Source organism: Chelonoidis abingdonii, chromosome 5, assembly GCF_003597395.2.
Source record: "Chelonoidis abingdonii isolate Lonesome George chromosome 5, CheloAbing_2.0, whole genome shotgun sequence".
NCBI lineage: Eukaryota > Metazoa > Chordata > Testudines > Testudinidae > Chelonoidis > Chelonoidis abingdonii.
Window position 1 is genome coordinate 32164804 of NC_133773.1, and position 23510 is coordinate 32188313.

Sequence of the window (23510 nt, forward strand, 5' to 3'; positions counted from 1 at the left end):
AACCAACATACTTGTGTAGATACTTAGGTTGGACAAACAAGTCCTGATAGAAAGGAATAGCGGGTCAGTCATATGACAGCACCATTTAATAATAAATATTGTTGGGTAACAGTGGAAGAAGTGTTGCTGTTGGAGTGTATTCACCTTAGCACCTGTTTATGAGTCACTGAGATTTGTGCCAATGGTTTACAAAAAAAGAGAAAAATAAATAAATAAAAAAGAAAACCACCAAAACCACCAAACAAAAACCAAAAACCCCAAACCTCTAAATGCATAACATCAGGCTCTCAAGCATAATGTTTACACAGTGTCATCAAGATATAGTAACTAAAAATTTAAAATGTTTGATTTTTACATTTCCCATTGAGAAAATGACTTTGCAGTACTGAAGCAGGTGAAGGAAAAATCAGTGGGAGTTTTGCTTACAATAACACATTATACACAGCTCTCTTTTCATTTATCTAATATTGGTTAATGTGTGTGAATACACAAAAGTATGTATATATACCTATATGCATTACATAGCTATATATATATACACAACACATACAGACCCAGGCTAACTTGCCATTAACTGTTTAGATTTTGAAATAATTTTCTTCTTGTTACATAGATATATGTTTTAAAAATAAAAATATTTCCATGCTTGTAGTGCTCCAATGGATGTTAGCAGCTATTATTTATAATTTGTAATGTCATCATATCACAACAGCTTTCTTTTTCAGGTTCTTTTTTTTTGTTTGTTTGTTTTGTTTTAAAAATAAAGTTACCAATATAAAATGTAAAAAATTGGTATATCGGAGTACATGGGAGGTGGGAGTACTTCAGGGTCATAGTACATTCATTCCCACAGAGCATAAAATGTAAAAGCTCACTTCCGGCTTCACCAGTCATGTATCGTAAGTCGTACCTTCATTAGCAAGAAGAATACAGTAAACCACTTCCCACCATTGTAGACAGATATTGTAACTTTAAATTTTAGTATGCTTTTGCCCTCAAACTCCAGAACTCTAGAGATGAGATTTTTGTGGATGAGTGATAATTAATAACAAAAGGTGTGATGTGTTCTTTGGCACCTCAATCTCATAAGTAAACCAAACTCTTGTTTCTTTTCTTTCTCAGGGAAAAATCCTGTCTGTGGTGCACTCCTAGTACTGAAGAGTAGAATAGCCCTGTACAATGTGATGAATAGAAACCATGTCAATGGGTGTTTTATTTTGTCTACAATTGTCTTGTACAATTGCACAAGAATTTGGTCCACTTATTCCCCTACAATCTAGTCCTTTTAAGAACTTTGGTTATAGCATTAATATTTTGGTAAAATAAAGAGCAGATGATTTCTTTTCTTTCTTCATCTTTCTTTCAGGTGGATTTTTCATTGTCCTCTCCTGTCTTCTGAACCCGTGAATATTTTTTGCATGAAGATTTGAAGCAGCTAGGAGGCCAAGATATAGGCCATGAGAAGCAGCAAGGAACTGAGCCTTGTATATTCTTCTCAAAGAAATAAAATATCGGATACCACCATGCTCGAGAGAGAAAATTAGTCTGTGAAGAGATCTTCAAGTTCTATATTGGGGGGGGAAAGAGTTGGAAGAAACAATTTAACAAGTTTAGACAGTAGAACCAATCACATTAGCTGAATCATAAAGAAGAGTATGACAATTACAGTATATTTGAATGAAATTCTGCAAATAGTAAGTTTATTTAACCTGGAAAGGAAAACAGTTTGATGTGACTTGAGTATTCCATAGTGAGAACTGAACACTTTCTTTCTAACGTGTCACACAAAAAAAAGAATAAAGAGGAGACTCAAATTGAAAAGAAGTCTATTTAAAGCCAACAGAAGGAATAATTTAAAAAAGGATATAGCCAACCTTTGTCCAATTTACTGCAGAAATGTAACTGGCATTTTTAAAAAGGCTGGGTAATTTAAGATCTCCAATAATGTTAGTAGCTACTATTTACTCATTAAGATATGGTGTGGCCTATCCTATCTACCTAAAACAGTGATAAAGTATTCATGTTTAGAAAGAAGTTAGATCTTAAAAACATATGCATGCCAGAAATGACAGATTAATTTTCTTCTTAACGTGGGCCCCAATTCAGGAAAGCACGTAAGCATCTGCTTAACTTTAAACTTGTGCTTCAATTTCTGTAGAAAAATTCTATTTCTGCCCCAGATCTCATCTACTAATTTTAAGGCCATTATGACCTTTTCTGTGGAATTTACAAGGAGAGGCCATTATTGGGTTTATAGCGGTTTACCCACACAAAATATGTGCATTATATATATCCTTTGCACTCACTTTTTCATTAGCCATTGAGTGGTACCACCAAAAGAGCCTTGTGGTGATATAATAAGCAACGATAACATCCACAGTGTAGTGTTCATGGGCAACAAGAATGCAGATTATACCAGCGGCACTCATCAACCAGCAGATCAAATGATACCACCAAAAGTAGCGAGGCGAGTCTGTAAAAAGGAGAGAATTATACGTTTCTATAAATATCCAAGATTAACTTTAGAAGAACTTTTGAACCTATGTGATGTGCGTGTGGGGAGAGAGAGAGAGAGAGAATCTCTCTGCTTTAGTAAAAATGCACTTTGAACAACTAAGAAAAAGTTTACTGATGCAGAGTTATCATCTGCTGAAATACGGCCATTAGGGCCCATAGACTTCAGCTGAGGAACTGATGAAGGTTAAAACTAATCTAAGCTTTCATTTTTAAAGCAAAGTAGTTTTTAGTTTATATTACTAAAGAAAGGACAAAAGTCGACCACTAAGACTCAAAAGTTTGTCATTGTAATTTTCCCTAAAGATCATGGTCTAATTCAGAGTCCTTCCACCATTTTGTGGAGAGAGGAACCAAGACCAATTCACAGCTGAGGGTGGGTGATGCTGTCCAAGCTCCTGTTTTGGATGTTAATTGCAAGATGCCTCCCAGCCAGCTACCTTCAGCTGAAACTGCTCTTCTGCTTAACATCCAAAATGGCTTCTGGCCACAAGAGGAGTAAGCTCAATAGCGTAAGAGGCAATCTATTCTAATGGGTTAGATGTGAAACTGGGAGCAAGGAACTCTAGGCTTTTAATTCCAGATCTGACACAATCTGTGGTTTTAGTCAAGACCTAACTTTTTTTTCTAAATTAAATTAGTGTCCTGGTCTGTGAAATGAGGCTTGTATACCACATATTGGAGTACATTGTGATGATTAATTCGTTAATGTTTGTGAAGCAGTATGCAAGTGCTAAAGTTATCCAGAATGCCCGCAGCTGACAGTTTAGCTGGAAATTTTTCCTTGAAAAATGCTTTTGACGTTGGCAACTATGGAACTCATTACAGGCAGCTGGACTACACTTCTCCTGGAGTGGGAGGCTGGTGGTGGACCCCCGAAGATCCCAACCCCACTTTTTATGTAAAATGAGTCTGTTAGGTTTGGGGTACCGTAAATACTATGTCAGTGATCTTACTCAAGGAGGCTGGCCCTGTGCATAATGTTACCTAGTCACTGTAGTCAAGACTCAGCTATGTTTTGGAGGAGGGGGGCGGGGGGAACTGAAAATCATCATAGAATCCCCCCCAAAATACTAAGGCTGAGTCCACCCCACTGATTTGTGGACCAGAATTTGGAGTCATATCCTGTCATTTAGTTGAGGAAGCAAGCTCCAGACAGAAGTGATACTCCACACTAGTATATTTTCCCCTGTTCTGAGAGAAAGAAGCATGGGGTCAGGAAAAAGCTCCCCTGGCCCTTCCTGCCTAGCCAAAGATGGGAGGATGGGGGGGGGGGGAGGGAAGGCTACACCTAGAAATAAACAAGGTGTCTCACACAAGAAACGTGCCTGATCAAAGAGACCAGCAGAGCATATTGCAAGTAACCTCTAATTCAAAATAACAAACAAACAATCTAGTATATGCTCTTGCTTAGAAAAACTACATTTTCCTAATTACACAGGAAATAGAAATGGGTACACTATGCACCTCTGATGTACAGAGCACTTTGATTACAAAGTAGAGGAATTTGGATGGGATACATGGCCAATTCTCAGGCAGCATTTACAAAGCTTATTATAGATACAGTCTGCTTGTTATTCTCCTCTACGCTTGCCCTGCTATTTAAAGACATCTGAATTATGCTACTGTACCAAAAAAATCTTTAAAAAGAAGAGTTAAATATATCTTGTATGTGGCATATATTGCAGGATAAGATTTAAATGACCACTGTTAAGCTGTGATAACACACATACGTACAGAAAGCAAATCCTGTTGCTACCTACTCTTGGAAAATTAGGCTGACTGCCATCCGTTCTTCTAGCAGTTTTGATTGATTAATTACACACAATACTAGAAAATTTCATAGTACAAAGACATAGACTTAATAGTCACCATGCTATAATCCTTTGTTGTTTACAGAAATAAAAGGTCTTATGTCCACATGGAAGTTCTCGGTCTCTCTTTAATTTACACTGTCAAGTAACATTGTTTGCCTAATCATCAAATGATGGGACGTTCTTTTACAAAAAAGAATGTTTTAAGTTATCCTGTATGCTGAAGTTAGAAAAATAAATTTAATGAAGTCTAACGCCTCAATCAAAGTGCTCAGGAAATCAGCAATGAAATAGGGACAGATTCTAATGTTAGATACATGTCATGCCGTGAATTTAAAAGAAAATGCTACTGTACTGACATATGGCCAAACAAGTAGCCAAATTATTGAGGTCCGAGCGGTGCATTCTCCATATTACAGCTTACAGTCTGGTCCTCAGTTACATAATCTTTAAACTCATACTGGGAGACTCCAGAAGCCACAGAGTTCCCTACTGCCCTCAGGAGCTGGATTTTTTACAGACCACTGTAAAATGAGGTTATAAAAAAGTGTCCTCCATTGCGCAAGCCAAACTCAGCACCAAATTCAGGACTGGGGTAGGCAGGCATAAGTCCCATTGAAGCAAGGGGAGTCATTTCTCTCTCTCTCTCTCTCAAACAATTAACTAGAGGATTATTTGCTGATATCATTTCTGTTTGAGGTAAAGACAGATAGTCACTTCGCTGATTCAGCCCTTCTCTCAACCTTACTGTCACCATCCCCTTCCCACATCATCAGTGTCCCAAAACACACAGATATTTGCCAGTGGTACTTCTCCTTCCAGAAGCCATCTTCTGGAAGGGTCAAGTGCATTTTGTCAAACTGTGTATTGCAGTTTTGCCATGTATTGTATGTTGTAAAAAAAAAAAAAAACAAAACATGTATGAATACAAGAAAGTGGTTTTAGCTTAAATGCTCTTCTTGTAACACAGGCATCAGCAACACAACTATATTTAAATACTGTAACTTACATTCCTTGATAAACAGGTAGGTGAGGGTTAGCACTACTGTGTGACCACTGAACAGGAAGTCTCCACATAAGATATGTGATCCAGTTATGGACAGACCACCACCAGAAATCAATCGTAGGATCCTCTGCACCTTAGCCTGTGAATCTCCATTCAACTGGGAAATGAGAAAAATTCAAGATGATGAAGAACATATAAGTTTGGAAAAGAAGTTTAAGTCAACTTGTGCTTAAAAATATAATAATGAAAAGCTCTATCTCCTAAAACATCTGAATCTTCTTTGTCTATTGTCTATGTATTTCTCAAAGATAATAGCATGTTTACCAGAAAAAAATCTGTCAACAACCAAGGCTGGGCATTACAGGATTAGACTAGGACAGGGATCGGCAACCTTTGGCATGCGGCCGACCAGGGTAAGTACCCTGGCAGGCCAGGCCGGTTTGTTTACCTACTGTGTCCACAGGTTTGGCTGATGGTGGTGGGAAGCGGCGCGGGCTGAGAGATGTGCATGCCGCCCTTCCCGCAGCCCCCATTGGCTTGGGACAGCAAACCATGGCCAATGGGAGCAGCCATTGGCCAAACCTGCGGACGCAGCAGGTAAACAAACCAGCCCAGCCCTCCAGGGTACTTACTCTGGTGGGTCGTGGACCAGAGGTTGCTGATCCTTGGACTAGGATATGCTTTGCTGGATTTTAAACCTTTTTGTTTCTTGTTTTCCAATCAAAATGTGCATGTCCTTCATAAAAATAACTGCAAAGCTTTCTGTATGCATTACATAATATTGATCAGTATATTTCAAAAGGGTGGACGCATTAAGAATTGTGTAAGTGCATATTACATATTTGTCATTTGTGTGACGTACCCCAGAACTCTTTCAAGAATGGTGACATATGCCAGTATCTGCAATATCCTGGGGCAACCTTATGGAGTTAAGTTAAACCTTATTGAATTTTTAGGAGGAACAAGGAGATATCATGAACTTCAAAAGACTATGTTAAACAATATAGCAGACATGATTGATCTTTTGGGACAATGTGTGTGAAGGGGAGTTTCTAAGAAGTACCTATGAACTCAGCCTTTGAAGCTTTGTCCTGAACCAGAGACTTGTTGTCTGCTGATCACCTGTTGCTCTGAGGATAGTTGAAAGACCCAGTTTGGTTTCTCCAGGGAGCAACAAAGAGAGGACTTTTGAATAACTAGCCTGAGTTTAAGCTGACTCAGGGTTTTCTTCCTGATCCAGCAAACAGACAGGAACTCTGGTCCATGGAGGGCCTGAATCCTTAGGGAAGGGTTGGAAGGACTTTGCCTCCTGAAGCCTCATAAGACTAGATTCTGAACTGAAGCTGCTATGAACTTGTGACCACAGAAGAGAACCCTTTGGGAGGTCTGAAGGACTGACCTGTCAGAGCCCATGTTAGAGGCAGTTGGAGTGATCTCTGGTAAGCTTATTAGCACGTGTGTAGGTTCTTTTATTATTTTAATATGTTTTCTCTGTAATGCTTTTACCATAAGAATAAATATGCTTTCATAAGAAGTGCTATGTGGTAACTTGCAACTGTTGGGAATTACAGTTAGTAGTCTCTGAAAAGAAAGCAGGAGAAGCCTGCTTAGGCAGCTTGTCTTTTGCTGGGGGTATCACAGTATAGTCAAGGGACTGTGCAGCCTGGAAATGCCCTAGTCAGGATGGAGACACACGCAAGTCTCTACCTGAGAGAGGCAATGGCTAGGGGCCTGGAAACCTGAGACTGGGTGCCTTTGCTGGATTACTAAAGGGAATATAGGTTCAGTTGCCCTGAACTGTGAGAAATTATCCTAACAGAACCAATATAAATTATCATTGTGTGAGGTGCTGCATGCAAGTCATTCACTCTTTATCCAGAGCGGAGTAAAGTGTTCACAAATCAAGACTTCAACTACATGAAATTTGTCTAATTTGGGGCTTAGTTAAATAGTCAAAGGTCAGCCTAGGTTTGTTGACATGTTTATAGATGTTTCAAATACACTTGGGCTGATTTATAGTTTCTTACTGATACCGTGCAAACGCTCAGTTTCATATCAGTTTTCACTAAGATTAACTTGTTGTAGGCTGGGGGGAGAGGGGAGGAGCCAAGGGAAGACATGAATCCACCAGAATCAAAACTGAAGAAATGATTCACACACTGCAAACCAACCAACCAAACTTTGCAAAGCTCTAGAGTGTGCCAGAGTCATACATTTTAATATATATTCCCCAGACAAGTTCATCCCCGGTTTAACTCCAATTAAGACAACAATTATATCAAGAATGAATATCCCCCTCTCCCCCCATCTCTAGAATAGCCATGAAATATTAATTCATTGAACTGAGTGGCTAGTGAGAAATTCTGTTCCTCCAAAGCTGTCCCGAGTAACTCTAATGTTTCTTCTGTGATACTTGATAGGATAAAGTTTGTTTTTAAATTGCCATATATCCAATTTTAATTGCAGCATTCAGGGATGGGATGAATACAGAAAGCAAAAATCAGAAATGTGCAATTTAAAATACAAATTCTACTGTAGATGCTGCAATGTGCTAATGTTAGTATTAGAAAAACTTCCAAAAAGCAACAATTCAACGGTCCTTAACATGTCACTAAAGAAATCTTTTTAAAGTGGCTATGGAATCTTAGTTTGGCAACCTGGAGTTATCATAACAGAAACTTAAGCCAGTTCTCCTCGACCACCACATACAATCAGGTACCAGAATAATTTTAGTAAAATAATTTAACATTTCATATATACATAATACTATTTCACTGTGATTAAAATTACAATCATGGTGTGTAAACTTCTCAAAATTCTCAAACTAAGCAGAATTAAATGTGGTCTGTACTTGGCTGAGAGACCTCCAGTGATCACACGTTACTGTGTTTGTAATGTGTGGTACTGTGTTTGGTCCTGTCTACACTAGGAAAATGTATCAATTTTTTTTTTTTTTTGCTTTTTAAATTTGCTTGATGTTGATAGTTTGGTGTTTTCATTTTTTATTCTACACTTCTTCCAAGCATTGTGGAATTGCTGATTTTTATACATTTTAAAATTCAGACCCATAACTTAAAGAAATCTGCATCTGTTTTACGTATGGCAGCATTTTAAATCTGACATGGTATGAACTAAAAACAACAGATATAATTTGTGAAGTGGGTACTCTCCAAGACAGATAGCATAAGCAGATTTCTATCCCATGTCAATACTGTATAAACAATCAAACAACTATATTTTATAATATGCAAACAAATTTTTGTGTACATAAAAATAACTTCTTTGGAGATATTACATTCAGTTTTGCCAAGGCCTATCTCTATTCAGTGAGCCAAAAAGAGCTGCTATTGTGTATTTGTTGAATCTTATGAACAGATTTTTCTTTTGTAATTCATCGACATTGCAAAACATGAGACCTTGAGTAATGTAGGTGGATGATAAATCTTCCAGTTGTTGTTATCCAGTTATAATAAAGTAATTTAACTAACTGCATGTTTGGCTAAGCCAGTTCTTTTACTTATACATTTACTTTTTCCTATAAATTTGTTTCATAACAGGTGCATCACCACTTCAGATGACTTTGAACCTTTGTAGCTTTTTCCCCCCCCTTCTTCTTGATAGTGAAAATAAGCTTTGGAAATAATTTTATTGGGAGAGTAGGCAATATTTTGCCAAGTTTAGGCTTGGATCCTGTATTGTGATCTATTTGAGCAGAGGGCTGTGCCATGCAGAGCCTCTCTGATGTCAGTAGGCCCTGCTCAGAGCCCTACTGACTTCAGAGGGGCTCTGTGTGGGCACAGCCGTCTGCTCAAACACATCACAATACAGAACTGGGACTCAAATAGGTATGGTGCAAAAAAAATAAAAAAAATAAAATAAAAAAAAAATTATTGGCATAGTTTGCTTCTTGCTGAGTGGGTGGACCGTGTTTGAGTTGTGAAACGTATACATTATGAAAGAACGCGTTTATAGATGGACAAAAGTTGTTTCCATTGTCAGTTAAAGCGCAGCCACCTTGACTAATGCTAAAATTGTTGTTCCTTCCTCAATTAACCAGCGGCTCAAGGGAACTGCAAGGTTCTAGGCACAGATTGTATATAAAGTACAAGGTTCTGAACAGAATCACACAGGAGAAAATCAAAACTCACTATACACACTTGCACAGGCGAGTAAAGGGGCCATAAAAGGTAATGCTCCCTCTTACTCCTTTGCAAGTTTCCTGCATCCCGGGTCACATTGCAGGGGACAGAAAGCCTCCATGGGGCTGCTGCTTCTCTCACACATATTGCTGGAATCATGTAATAACTTCCATACCGTGTGGGGGCTGAATTAGAGGTTCCTAACTTTTCATTGCTTGATTTAGCAATCTTCACATTCTTTTAGTGTGGGTTTTTTTGGGGGGGATGTTAAATTCACTCTGTATCAGATAGTTAATATTCTGACTTGCAAGAAAATGTTTGATTTCTTACTGTACCAGTATTAGACAGACAATGTGTGTTGAAGAATATCTTTTGTTGGACCAACTTCTGTTGGTAAGAGAGAGAAGCTTTCAAAAGCTTCTCTATCTCGCCAACAGAGTTTGGTCCAATGGAAGATATTACCTCACCCACCTTGTTTCTCTTATATCCTGGGACAGACATAGCAACAACACTGCATGTACCACTATTAATTAGTTACCTCTTTGATTTGTTGCTTACTATCTACTTTAACACAAATGTTAATAAATTGGAGAGAGTCGAGGGGAGCAACAAAAATTATAAAAAATTTTTAGAAAAAACGGGGGCTATGAGGAAAGGTTGAAAGAACTGGTGTGTTTAGTCTGGAGAAGAGAAGGTTGATGCGGGTCATGATAAACAGTCTTCACATGTATAAGATTGTTATAAAAAGAGAATGGTAATGGATTGTTTTCCATGCCCGCCAAGAATAGGAGAAGCAGTAATCAGCTTAGTTTGCAGCAAGGAGGATTTAGGTTTCATGTTAGGAAATCTTTTTAACTATAATTGTTAAGCACTGGAACAGGTTACATAGGGAGGTTGTGGAATCCCTGTCACTGGAGGTTTTTAAGAACAGGTTAGACAAACACCTTTCAGGTATGGTATAGGTATGCTTACACCTGCCTCAACAAGGGGGATGGACTAGATGATCTCTTGAGGTCCTTTCCAGTCCTACAATCTATGATATAATGTATATCTTTACTAGTATTTACAAGCCAGTATGTAGTGGACTATTTAATTAAATTTCTTTAAAAAAAAAAAAAAAGTCTTCAATTACATTTAGAGCACATCATCATTTAGTTCTGAAGTACCACTGGCAAACAATTACATTTGCACAAATATTTGCTTTTCCCTTGTTTACATACCTATTGCCATGAGTATCAGCTGCCCAAATTGGATTTAGAAGCCCCAGACAGCCCTGGCCAAAACAACATCACTGGCAAACATGCTTACAACATGCCACCACTGCCTCTCAAAAAATCTAGCTACCACGCAAGGCTTTACTGGCTTGTCCTCCAAGTAGCTGGTTTGTACGTCAGCTGACAAACTACAGTAAGGTATATTATGTAGGTCTCAGATGAAAAAAATTCTGAAGATATGAGCCTAGATGGCTGATTTTTTAATAAATCAACTCTAGCCTGGAATAATCCTGACATATCTATATGCACATAAAACCAAGAACGAAAAGATGCTTACTGTTCACAAAATCCTGCCATACTAACAGCAATAAATAAATGAAAAACATAGCAATCACCAAAAAATAAGACGACACCTTCCAGGAGCCACACTTATCTCTGAAGAGTATCATATAATATCTGGAGAAAAACATTAACTTCATTAAAATAAATCAATGTACCAATATGTCTTTTTCAGATACTGTATTTGGTGTAATACTTTGGCCAATACCAAGATTTCTTACCTTTGGAGCACACTGAAAATGCATTCCAGGCACAGGTAGGGTGGTAACATACATGGTAATACAGCGGTACAGGTACAAAGTTCCAATTATAAAAAAGAACCTGCGTCCCACTATTGATCTGAAAACAAGGAGGGAGGGAGAGAAAAGAAAGCAAGCATAAACTCTAAGGCAGGATATATTTATTTGTCACAAGGAGAGAGGGAGGTATGGTGCCTCCAGCGTAGCCGTAGCCTCATTAAATGGTTAACATCCTACATTTAAATTTATTAAAGCTTTTAAATTGTGATCTAACCAATATGAAAACAAAGTTTCAATAGTACTACTTCCATGTGGGATTTCTCACTCTCTCTCACACCCCCAACCCCACCCCCATTTGATGTCTGGAAACATCTTTCTGGGTTATGTCATACAGACAAACGAGATACATAGACAGAAATTGAAACATGAGTGTGCTGCAGTTAAGAGAGAGAAAGAAATTGCTGCAAATGTAATGATTTTGTTTAATTTAACCACTAGCTGGTAAGTAAATTCAGGCCTATTTAATAGCTCTAGTGTTCTCCTAGCAGTGTTTTTATTTTGCTTGGTAATTATTTTGCAATCTCCTTTTCATTTTCAATCTCATGTCAAATAACGTTTGTTTTCCTTTAAAGTATCTGTACAGATTGTTTCTTGAGGAAACAGGAGGTGATCTGGAGGGAAAGATGGGCTGATGTTCTCAGAGATGTGACTAGTTCAAGCATCCAGTATAATGCTAGTGAACTGTCTAGCGCCTTGTCAGAAATTAAAAAAAAAAGTTTCACTGAAAATGTTTCAATCAGCTTTACTTAGGAGTACTATGGTCTCACAGCACTTTGTCAAAGAGTGCAGTTTAGTCAAAACTGAAATGTTTTGGGGAATGGTATCAGTTTAATGAAAATGTCATCTGTAAAGTCTCTCAAATCCACAATGGAATTTCTAGCCAGAGATTTATCTCAGAATAGTCAATCGCCTGGTGATTAAATTGCTCTGTGGGAATGTGAGAGACCAAGGTTCAGGTCCCTGCTCTGAAAAGGTCTTGTTTTTGTTCTGCATCAGAATGAAAACAAAATTTTGAAACCTCAACATTTCTCATGAAACTTAACTGTGGTTTTCAAGCCAACTCTACTCCAACATATGGGTGCAGAGCCTCGCTGCAAGTTTCCTTTCAGCAACCTATTACCTGTACTCATTTTGGGAAATCACTGTAACTACTCAGAGAAAACTGCTACTCAACATGAATAAGGGTGGCAGAAGCAAATTCTGTTACTAAGTAGAAGCAGAGATAAATATAGCTACTTACTTGTATCTGAGAAATAGCCACTGGATTATCCATAATCCAACTAGTATCATTCCATTTATTTCTGATACAGAAAAAGCCCATTTCACACGATCAATATAATCAAAAAATTTATCTGGCAATGGAGGACTGAGCTCCTTGGGAGGTACCCTCTCATGAACCACAGTGATCATGACAGTCGTTAGAATTAAATTGAAGAGAGCATACACAAAGGCAATGCCTGTTTTCCACCATTCCAAAGGAAATTTGTTCCTAGATTCAGCAGGCATAGAGATCTGAATATAGTCCGGATATTTCTTTGTGCCTTTTCGCAAACCATTAGGTAAACCCTTAGGTTTGGTATTGCCATTTTTGCTCTCTTCACTGACAGATAGGGTAGGTCGAACATAACCATTTGAGGTGTCATTGTTTTGACCTTCCATGTGCTCTTCAAGCTTTGCAGTCTCAATGGTATCCATTACCCTAAGACCTTGAGCAAACCAGGGAATTAGCAATTTCTGGATGCTTTTTAAAAAGTTTCTTACTCCTCTAAGTCCACTTTATGTTTCCAGTTGATTTTTGTTCTCTAATAAAAACCTTCAGAAGTTGTCCATTCTTTCTCTTTTCAGTTGTTCTGCAACAGATCTTTGAGATAAATCTCAGTTTCTTTCCTCAAAAGCTCTTACTGTATCATCTGTAAAACAACAAAATCATATTCAGAAACTGTACAGCTGGCAACATGACAATGCACAAATGAAATACAAAAATAGCTTAGGGAAATCTGCATTCTAAATATCAACACAGTTTGCTTCACATGGAAGTTGTGGAAACAAAGCAGCCAAATATTAGGTAGTATTAAAAATGTTTTGCTAGTTTAATCCAAGTAGATGGTGTTAACTTTTAAATTAAGGTGGAATAACTTGGTTTTGATCTTGACTCAATTCGTTTAGTGGGTGGTATCAACTTTGTCCAGAGAGCCAGTATTTAATGCCAGCTGCTGTTGAAGCCATGTACAGTGTTGATTTTCTGAATTGTCAACGAGTCAAGATTTCCACAGACATTGACCATATTAAATGTAAACACACTGAACAGAATTCCATGCTGGTTTACGCCCCAGAGCAACCCTACTAAATTCAACACAACTGTATGGAGATCACACCAGAAATTAGTCAATTTATGTCCATAAAATTGACAAATGGCTTATCTAGCCCTGGGGATGAGCCAGAAACTCGAAGCAAAACACTATTTGGGCTTGATCCTCACTTGATCCTGGTGTAGCCTCACCAATTTTTCAGCAGTAAATATGTTAATTAGCTTCTGACATGTGAGTACAATTTTGAGAATTTCCTCAGCAGAGCAGAAGCAGGAATCGACTCTGTATTGAGGAAATACAAACGAGTTCAATATTTACTCCTAGGTTTATCCAAGCTTTTTGATAGTATGATTGTAACGTGGGCATAGGAAGCATATTTTGGTACTATTGTAAAAATGTTTCAGGCTGCATTTACAAAAAAATAAAAAGGTAGGAGTTTTACTGAATATCTTCATTAAAGAAGTATATGCTTTTATAAGGAACTTTTACACAAATAAAAATGAATGTTACTCGCATCTGTCGAACAGAAACGGCTAGTCTATCTCCAAGACTGTAGTGCTCAAATAATGGCTGAAAATTTCCTATTGATTTGATTTGAAAGTCCTATGCTATTGTACACTCATATCATAGCTATGGCACACAAATTTGTATGACTCAATTTGGCTCAGACGAAGCGATGAATAATAGCCCACTTATCTGCAAAATATTTACTTTCAGCTAACAATGTGAGTACGTCATAACGCTCACCCCTTCTGGCTTCTTTATGGGCAGAGACATAGCACTGTCATCACCTCATGTTCCATCATACTGAGATAGTAGCCACAGCTTGGATGGAGGATAGCATACTTTTTGTATTATATCATGATGGAAGTAGAGTTGCCAGTCTTTCCCACTGTTATAACATCACCTGGCTCTTCATAGCACTTCACATCAGTAGATCACATATGTCCGAGTTATGTCAGAGTTTGATTTAAAGAAAAACTACTTAAAAATAACTTCAGTGTAATTATTGAGCTTTTGAAATATGATGAAAGACTTTAAGAAGTCTAGTACATTCAAGGATTGAAGAGTTTCCAACACCTCATATGAGGATTAAAGCCTCTTAAATTGGGAAAAACCTATGCTCCCATACCCTCCAAAACTACTCTCCCCACAAAGTCACACCAATTGAATTATATTGTCACAACTGGAATCCCCACCAAAAAAACCCAATTCTGACAGATTTAATGGATGGAGACGATCCATTTAACCAGTTAATTCTGGCCACCACTGTTACCCCAATCGACTCAATTAATGATGCCCCACGTCAAAAACAACAGATGCTGGTTCCGACCACTTTGCAGAGCTCCTCTGCAACTACTGCTCATACTGCTCTTGTGGATGCTTTGGCTTTCCACCCAGTTGGGTCCTCTGCTCCTTTTCATTTCCTCTTAAAGAAGCAGTTCTCAGAGGCAACTCTGCTCCTTTCATTCTCCCTCCCTTAGAAAGACCCACCTAGCCCAAATTTCCTCTAGTCAAGTTGCTGAGTGTATGGATGGAACAACTGGACGTATTCATTACCTAGCTATTGGCCTCAACTCTGAGTTAATGAATGCCATCTCAGAGATCCTCAGCATACACACTCTTGGGATTGAGCTCTAGATAACTTTCATGATACAATCTTGTAATATTTATAGTAAGGCCCAAAATCATTTTGCACAATTTCATTACAAACCTAAAACCAGGGATAGGTGTGTTTATATAGTCCAAGGAATAGTGTTTGTAAGTTAGCAAAATAAAAGTGTGCTTTACCTGCTATGTCAAAACAACATTTCTATTTTTCTTCCTGCCTCACTGACAAAATGATAGTTTAAAAAAACAACAACTCATATTGTGAATCTCTACAGTCTAAAGAATTTTATAAATACAGCAAATTTTATGGACAAGCAAAATATCTGTTTAAGATGAACCAATTAAAATTTTCCTTCTTCTGAAAACAGGCTCACAGGAGAATATCTAACATAGGCAGTTTTAAGTCCCATCACCCACCCACCACTTTCTTTTCTCAGAGTTGGGTCTGAGAAGTGGGCAGGGCCTCCAGAAACACACTGAGACTAAGATCTGTGGGAATAAACGCAAAATATATTATGCAAATCCACTCTACTTGATGTTCCCATCTTGGCCTCTCACAGTAACTGCAGTACATCTAGCAAACATGGCGTGCTGTCTTTTCCCCCCAGTATTCCTCTGGCAATGTCTGAAAGCCACAGAGGAGGATTTAATGAGGGCAGCAGTAACTTCGAGGCTCTCTTTTGAATTGTAAGTTCTGTTGCCCTAAGAGGAGCACATGCCTCACAGAGCAGCTGGTCATCTGACTTCTCTCAGCTATGCCTCCTACTGCAGACGAGAATGCATCTGTATAGCAGTTGCAAAAGGGAGAGGATGAGCTACTCAGTAGTGTTACAAGAACATTCCTCTTCACACCCCAAGTCCTTCTCTGCAGGACTTGAACTGTTCTGTCCCTCTTCATGTCATAATAATGGAAGCAAGTCTATGCATAACCTTAAATTAGAAGGCAAATGAACAAACACATATAAATGCTTCTGATTTCATTTACATTAAAAACAACAGACTAAGAAAAAAAGGAGAAAAATCTAAAATTATGTCAATATAACAATTGCGTGAAGTTTAATCAAGAAAAGAAAAAAATTACAATCTGTATTATTAGATTATTCTCTTGGTAGGGCTGAAGACTGCTTACTTTCTCATAAATTTAATTGAGCCACTAGCAATGAACAATATTATAGGTGGGGCTTATAGTAAGGTTTCCCTACACTTCCCATAACAACAACACTCTGTTTTCAGGTGCTTATAACTAAGGCTAAGATTTTGTCACTGTTATTTTTAGTAAAAAAGTCAGATAGGTCACGGGCAATAAACAAAAATTCACAGAGCCCATGACCTGTCTGTGACTTTAGTAAAAATAACTGGGGCCTGGGCTAAGTAAGTGAGGGAATGGAATCTCATGGGGGAGGAGGGACTGACAGACGAGATCCCCGCCATGCTGGGGGGCACAGCCCCAGGGGCTACAGTGGGGGCACAGCCATGGGGGGCACACAGCCCCCACTCTGGAGCTGGCCACAGCTGTGGGACAGGGGCGCAAAGCCCAGCTGCAGCCCCTGCCAAGCCACAGCAGCAGCCGGTGGGGGGGGGTGCATGGCTCTGAGAAACCGTGAAGGGGGTACATGGCTCTCTCTGCAGCTGCTGGGCGGGGGAACGCGGCCCCAGCATAGCCCCCACTCTGGAGCAGGCTGTAGCTGTGGGACAGGGATGCACAGCCTGGTTGCAGCCCCGGCTTCAGCTGCTAACAGCTGAAGTGGAAGAAGTCATGGATGTCCAGTAAAGTCACAAAATTTGTGACTGCCGTGACCTCTGTGACTAAATTGTAACTTTACTTATAACTTTGCAAAACTAACCATTTGGGCCAAAATTGCGTCTGCCTCAGGCTGTTCTGTTCTTGTTTGTTTTGTTTTGTTTTGTTTGGGGGGAGTGAGGGAAGGAAGAGGAGGAAAGGAATTTTCAGCCAAAAAGAGTTAAGCCATTTCCAAGAACGAGGCAAGGGGCAAAATATATTTTTACATGTTAAAAAATTCTTGAGACTGTTTATTTGAAATGTGTTAGCTCCCATATGCTTTGAAGGAGGGACTTGAAGTTTGGCAGAGGGTCGACTTTGTGTCCAGCAATATGCTTTTTGCCTTCACCATGAAAATCCACCCAAGATTGGCCAAGCAAGAAGGTTTTAAGGAGACTCACATATGTAGAGAACTCTTGTATTTTAACAGCTAAAATCTCCAGATAATCACTCCTCAAGAAGCAGGCTCCAGCCTCTCAACTTCTATGTGTGACTTGACTGTACATGGGGGAAATCAGAAAAACTTTCCTTGTAATTACTGCTCCCAGCTGCTCTGGGTCAGACACTGGAACTGAGAACAGGAAGCCTCCCTCTCGTATGACCCTCCTGCTGGTGTCCAGCAAACATGGAGGAAGAAACCATCCAATTTGAATACAGAAGAGAGAAAAGCTGAATTAGGAGTGAAGGAAGAAAAAGGAGCAGTTTGGGACAAGGAGTTTGGGGAGACTGGGAGTTGGTGAGGAGGGGAGACTGGAGAAATAGAAAAAGCCAGTAAGGGAAATGGGAGGTGGGGGTGGGAGAAGTAAATATGGCCTGGAGTAACACACTGAACAATGGAGAAAATAAAATATTGAATAGCAGGTCCTTAAGTGAGCACCATCTTTCCTGTGCTCTGAAGGAGACAGAGGTCCTGAAGAAAAAAAAAAAAAGGATAATTTATGATCATGAAATTAAGGACTGTGTGGAAGTATCATAATGCATAAACACAAGGGGGCTAAATTAACACTGCACAGGAAAGCTTAATTCTTGACTTTTCTAAGGCTATGTCTCCACTGCCAAGGTAAGTCGACCTACGCTGCACGAATAATGTAGCTGAGTTGACATACCTTAGGGTCTACACTGTGTGGGGTTGACTGGAGAAACTCTCCTGTCCACTTGCTTTACTCTTCTGGTCGGGGGTGGAGTACAGGGGTTACCTGGAGAGTGATCTGCTTTCGATTTGGTGGGTCTTCACTAGACCCGCTAAATCGACTGCCGGTGGGTCGATCTCAGAGCATCGATCCCAGCTGTAGTGTAATGTGGCCTAATTTCTGAATGCTTGACTTGCAGCCTTAATAATGTTCTTTCAATGTAATGGTATGTATAATGGTATTCAGGTTAGCATAGTAATAGCCTCTTTGTGGTAGTCCATAGCCCCCTACTAGCAACAAACATTAGAGAACTTCTTGTGAGTCTTTAGAGAGAACGTACACAAGAACACTCTAAATACAACATATTTGTGCAGGTCCTTCCTCAACAAACTATCATCATAACACAGAAACTAGTCAAAGCATTACTCAATTTTTGTTTTTTTAAAAATGCAAGGGACACTTCCATCTTTTAACTTTTGATACAGTTAAGACCCAATCCTGAACACATAGTAGTCATCAATAGAGTCTTAGCATTGATTTCAATAGAAGCAGGATCAAGCCTTTATAGTTTTAAGGCTTTCTTACTAATGCCATTGCATATTTCAGGAGTATTTATTAATAATCTGATTTGATATATTGATTTTTAAAACATACTGATTTCAAAAGCAAAATCTAGTTTTCAAGAAAGATTTTATTGTTCCATGTTGTTCCACGTTTTGTATACTCCCAGTATTCTGTGAGAAATCCTAAGTTCCTGTAGAAATGTCAAATATGTCATATATATATATATATATATATATCAGATTCATTTATGCCACTCTTAAGAACTAGACTGACTCACAGGACACCTTTTTTAGCAGTAGTTTAGAAAGAACACAGTGTTAAATTTCCTATGGCAAGTATCCACAGATTAGCAATAGAATGCAAATTGTTTATTGTTTAAACAAACTGATGTTAACACTGCTCCACCAAGAATAAATCCAAGGAAGACTCAGTCTCTAAACAAAATGCAACAGAAAACAGACGTTGTGCGACAGCTTGAATGTTTGCTATTAACTGTTTCTGGATTCATCTGCTGTAAGTGGCAGCTATGTACAAATGAATGAAAGAATGATTATATATTTAATATATATTAATTCTTCTCTATTAAAAACTATAGGTCAGATTGTACCTCTCCCCCGCCCTCCGTGCAGATACAAGGAGGAAAGCAGTATGCAATTCTTACACCACCAGACCAGAGAGTGTTATTTTAAACTAAAGCATTTTATTAAAACGTGTCAGAATCCAACACATCACAGTTTACATAAGCCCTAATGCTGGAGAGCTTACCAGGAACACCCAACTTTTTTGACCACATCTTGCTCCCCAGACCTTCCCCCCCTTGAGCCTCTTTAGCACAGTTCCAAACCTTAAAAGCAATAGGGCACTGGAAGATATAGCCCTGGCTGGCATTCCACCAAGTTCTTACATCAAAAAAGTTATACATTTTGTAATTTAAGTGTGTTAGTGCTACACTCAAAGCATTATTGCCCCTCAGTGGGGTCTCTGTAAGAGCCAGGCAACTCTGGGAAGCAGTGAGACTACATACTACCCAAGGGTGCACAGTAGAGGCCTGGTCTTGCTCCATCCTCCAAGCTCTTGAGTGAGCCTGCAGACTGCAAAGCAAGAGCAACATGGAGGCAGAGTAGGTTGGAATGTGATGCACACTATAAAAGGCTACAGCAATTGGAGTCCTCCTACCATGCACCAAGAAGCTAAGGGAGAAATCCCTTATTATGGGCTGTGCCTAAACAGTATGATTGAACCATTGATAGGACACAATACTGTACTAACAGGAAAATGCATTAGATGGTCTATAATAGGGTGGCTTATTCTTTAATGATTGCTGGAGGGCCTGGAGTTAGCCAACCCAGATTATTAAAGTGGTGGAGACTGCAGAGAGACTGTGGAAAGGATTCTGCAGGGAAGACCCTGGACCAGGGAGTCTCAAGTCCTAGCTAGGAGGACTGTGAATAACCTAAGCCAAGCCAGGAGAATTTGGAAGTCAGAGCCTGAAGGCTGAGGTCCAGCCACATAAAGAACTGAGAGCTGGTGAACCTAGACCCTGCTCCAGGAAGGAAGGCTGTGGATTCCCTACCTAGAGGAGAGACAGATACACTAAACTGGGAATGGGGCCTGCAGGGCCAATGTGTGTAAATATTAAACAAACTGGACCCCAGAAGGGAAGAGTTTTAATTACTTTTTGGATGGTGATGAGTTACTGAGCAGCCAAGAAGGAAAACCGAGGCAGGCGCTACAGAATGACCTCTAGCCTGGAGACAGTGCTCAGTTGGAGGACAAGGGTGTTACATGGCCCTATAATAAAGCTGGTTAGGAATTTTTCAAAGAAATGGCTCAAGAAATTACAATTTGTCAAAATGAAAAACTTTTCTCAAGAAAGATTTTTCAAGTCCAGGATGGAATTTCTGGTTACGGCCACAGAAAAAGACCCACTCCAGAAGAGCTACTAGCTCAGTGAGTTAAGGGACTCACCTGGGATGTGGGAGATGCAGGTTAAAGGCTGAATAAGGCAGAACAGGGACTAGAACCTGGGTCCCCACATCCCAGGTGAGTGCCATACCCCCTGGCTTATTGGCTATTCTCTTTTTTTTTGGGGGGTGGGGTGGGGGGGGACAAAAAAACAAAGTGTCAAAAGGCCTTAGGTTCATCCTAGAGCAGACATGAAAAATTTCAAATCTTAAAATTTTCATAGCATGGGAAAATCATTTCTTTCCAACTCTACCTAATACATTTCTATATCTGTGAACCTATAAACCTATGAGAACTAAATGTTTCTCTACATTTCAACTTCCAACAGTAGAACACATCTTTTAAAGTGAATTTGGTGTTAGGAAAGGTACCATGTGACCAACCATGGTTATTTACAGAACAGATATTGAACAAACAGCAGCAAGGCAAGCTTTATCTTTGTTGCCCCATTAGGGTGACCAGATATCCGGATATTAGGGGCTGTGTCTTATATATGCATTTATACCACTCTCCCTGAGGGAGGGGGGGAAGTGTACTAATTTTTCCACGTGCTATCTGGTCATCCTACACCCCACTAACTCATCTGTGTTCTGCAGAAACCATTCAAGACCTATGCTTCTCTACCAGGACTGCTAACAGGTTTTATGATACACTTTTTATTTATCTTAGCTATTTATATGGCCCCCCATTATTGTCACATCTGAGCACCTCACACTCTTTAATGTGTTGATCCTGACAATATTCCTGCGAGGAAGGGAAGTGCTATTATTCCCGTTCTACAGATAGGGAACCGAAGTACAGAGAAACTGATCTGCACAAGCTCATACAGTGTGTGGCAAAGGAAGGTTTTGCACCTGAATAAGGGTCATCAGCCCAGGCTAGCATTCTAATCACTAGACTGTCCCTCTCACCACACTACCACACAGCAATCATAATGACATGGACACATATCCAGTGACAACTAGATTACAACAAATCATTAGATATAGGATGAACAGCCATCTGAGGCCAATGACTTGAAGGCATTTTTGACCTGGGATGGATTTAAACCAATAGCTTTGGTAGGAAAGGTTTTCACATTCATCATCAAGCTTCTGAGCCATCCTAATCCTAGTTTCCCATATTTGTTTGATGTCTGGGTTAAGAAACAAAAAAAAATAATAAAATAAAATATTTGTAGCAGTCTGAGAAAGGTGGTTACAATTATGCCTCAAAGTAGACAGATCAGAATCACTTACTGGTTTCCCCTATTGAATGATCTGTGACTCAGATACTCACTGTATGTTCTAATCACTAAATACATTTGCTCTGGCTCACCTTTGTTTTCATATTTCTTTGATCAGTGGATAGAACTGCAAACAGAAATGCCATGCAGGATATGCTCCCTTCATTTGGGAACTTTACTGACGTAGAACAATGATGTTACCTTCCCTTCTGTATGTTAAAATTAAAATATTACTGTTGTCAAAACACAAAAGCTGATGCCTAGATACTGTAGTATGGATTATAAAAGTATTAGAGATAGACAGAGAAATATTACATAACTTCTGAATAAATAAAGTCCAAACTCTGCCTCAATGCTATTGAAACATTGCTTTAAACCAGCTAACCTGGAACTTCCGGTATTAGTATATTTTTATGGAAGCATGGTGAATGAGCAAAGAATTCAATACTCAGTGGTGCGTGTGTGTAGATTACAGCTACAGGATCAAAAACATCACATATCCTTTTATTCTACCATAAAAATGACCACTGTAAGCCAAATTTATTTCTATCATAAGCAAACAAAATTCCACTGAATTGTGCCCATTTCTGTCAGTGGTAAATTCAGCCCACTGTGTTCAAGGATTTGACTTTCACCTAGGCTTTTGTTCCAAATGGTATGAATAGAAATTGGGGACTTCTATGCTTAGCTAAATGTGTAACCATGATTTTGTTCTTGGGGGTGAGGGGAAGGGAAGTAATTCTTATACTACAGTGTTATTTTGACAATATACAACCTGCATTTAGTCTTAATTTTCTAAAGTAATAAAAAAATATGCATGAGGTCACTTTTTAAAATACAAAAATACAAAAAAAACCAAACCAAACCAAACCAAAAAACCTTCCCCACAACTAAATGTAGCTGTCTGGCTCCAGTTTCTGCCACCAGAATTTAAATGCAACTCCAAATTATGTTAATGGAACATTATATTAATGCAACATTTGTAAATGAAGCCACTCATTTTTCTGTTTCCCACCATTTAATCCTCATTTTCAGTATACACCTCTACCTCAATATAATGCTGTCCTCAGGAGCCAAAAAATCTTACCACATTATAAGGGAAACTGTATTATATCGAACTTGCTTTGATTCACTGGACTGCGGAGCCCCACCCCTCTGGAGCACTGCTTTACCGCGTTATATCCAAATTTGTGTTATATCGGGTCGCGTTATATCAAGGTGGAGGTGTATATTTCAGGGATCATTTTCTGCAAACAAACCTACTTAGCGAGAAGACTCACACTCCCTGCAGTCACTGTAGATGAAAGAACAATCTTCTGAATTCAATATACTGAAGAAAAAGCAAAAAGTATAAAATATCTTGTAGCACTATTAAAAAGAGACTAACGCCACAGGTAAAGTTTATAGTCTTATTGAAAATTTTTTTTCTCCTACTTGGTTTTCATATTTACATAATAATGATTTACATAGCTGAATTTCTTAAAATGAGGCAAAACCCTTGTCTGTTTTAATATATACCCTTCCTTATAAAAATTTGTTCCAAGATACATAAAACTACACTTTAGCCACTTCCTTCTTCATCAGTCTAAAAATGTTTAGTT

At 38.9% G+C, this 23510-nt stretch overlaps 1 protein-coding gene across 2 annotated transcripts in view; it reads right to left on the reverse strand.

Moving 5' to 3' along the window:
- Window positions 1–237: 237 nt before the first annotated feature.
- SGMS2 (sphingomyelin synthase 2) overlaps window positions 238–23510 on the reverse strand; it is a 62469-nt gene continuing 39196 nt past the window's right edge. For both annotated transcript variants that reach the window (XM_032802251.2, XM_032802252.2), the window contains exons 2-6: window positions 12566–13235; window positions 11248–11365; window positions 5338–5491; window positions 2307–2473; window positions 238–1566 (exon numbers count right to left, since the gene is read on the reverse strand). In XM_032802251.2, coding sequence (XP_032658142.1) covers window positions 1363–1566; window positions 2307–2473; window positions 5338–5491; window positions 11248–11365; window positions 12566–13020 — 1098 coding nt within the window. In that variant the 5' untranslated portion in view covers window positions 13021–13235 and the 3' untranslated portion in view covers window positions 238–1362. The remainder of the gene's footprint in view (window positions 1567–2306; window positions 2474–5337; window positions 5492–11247; window positions 11366–12565; window positions 13236–23510) is intronic.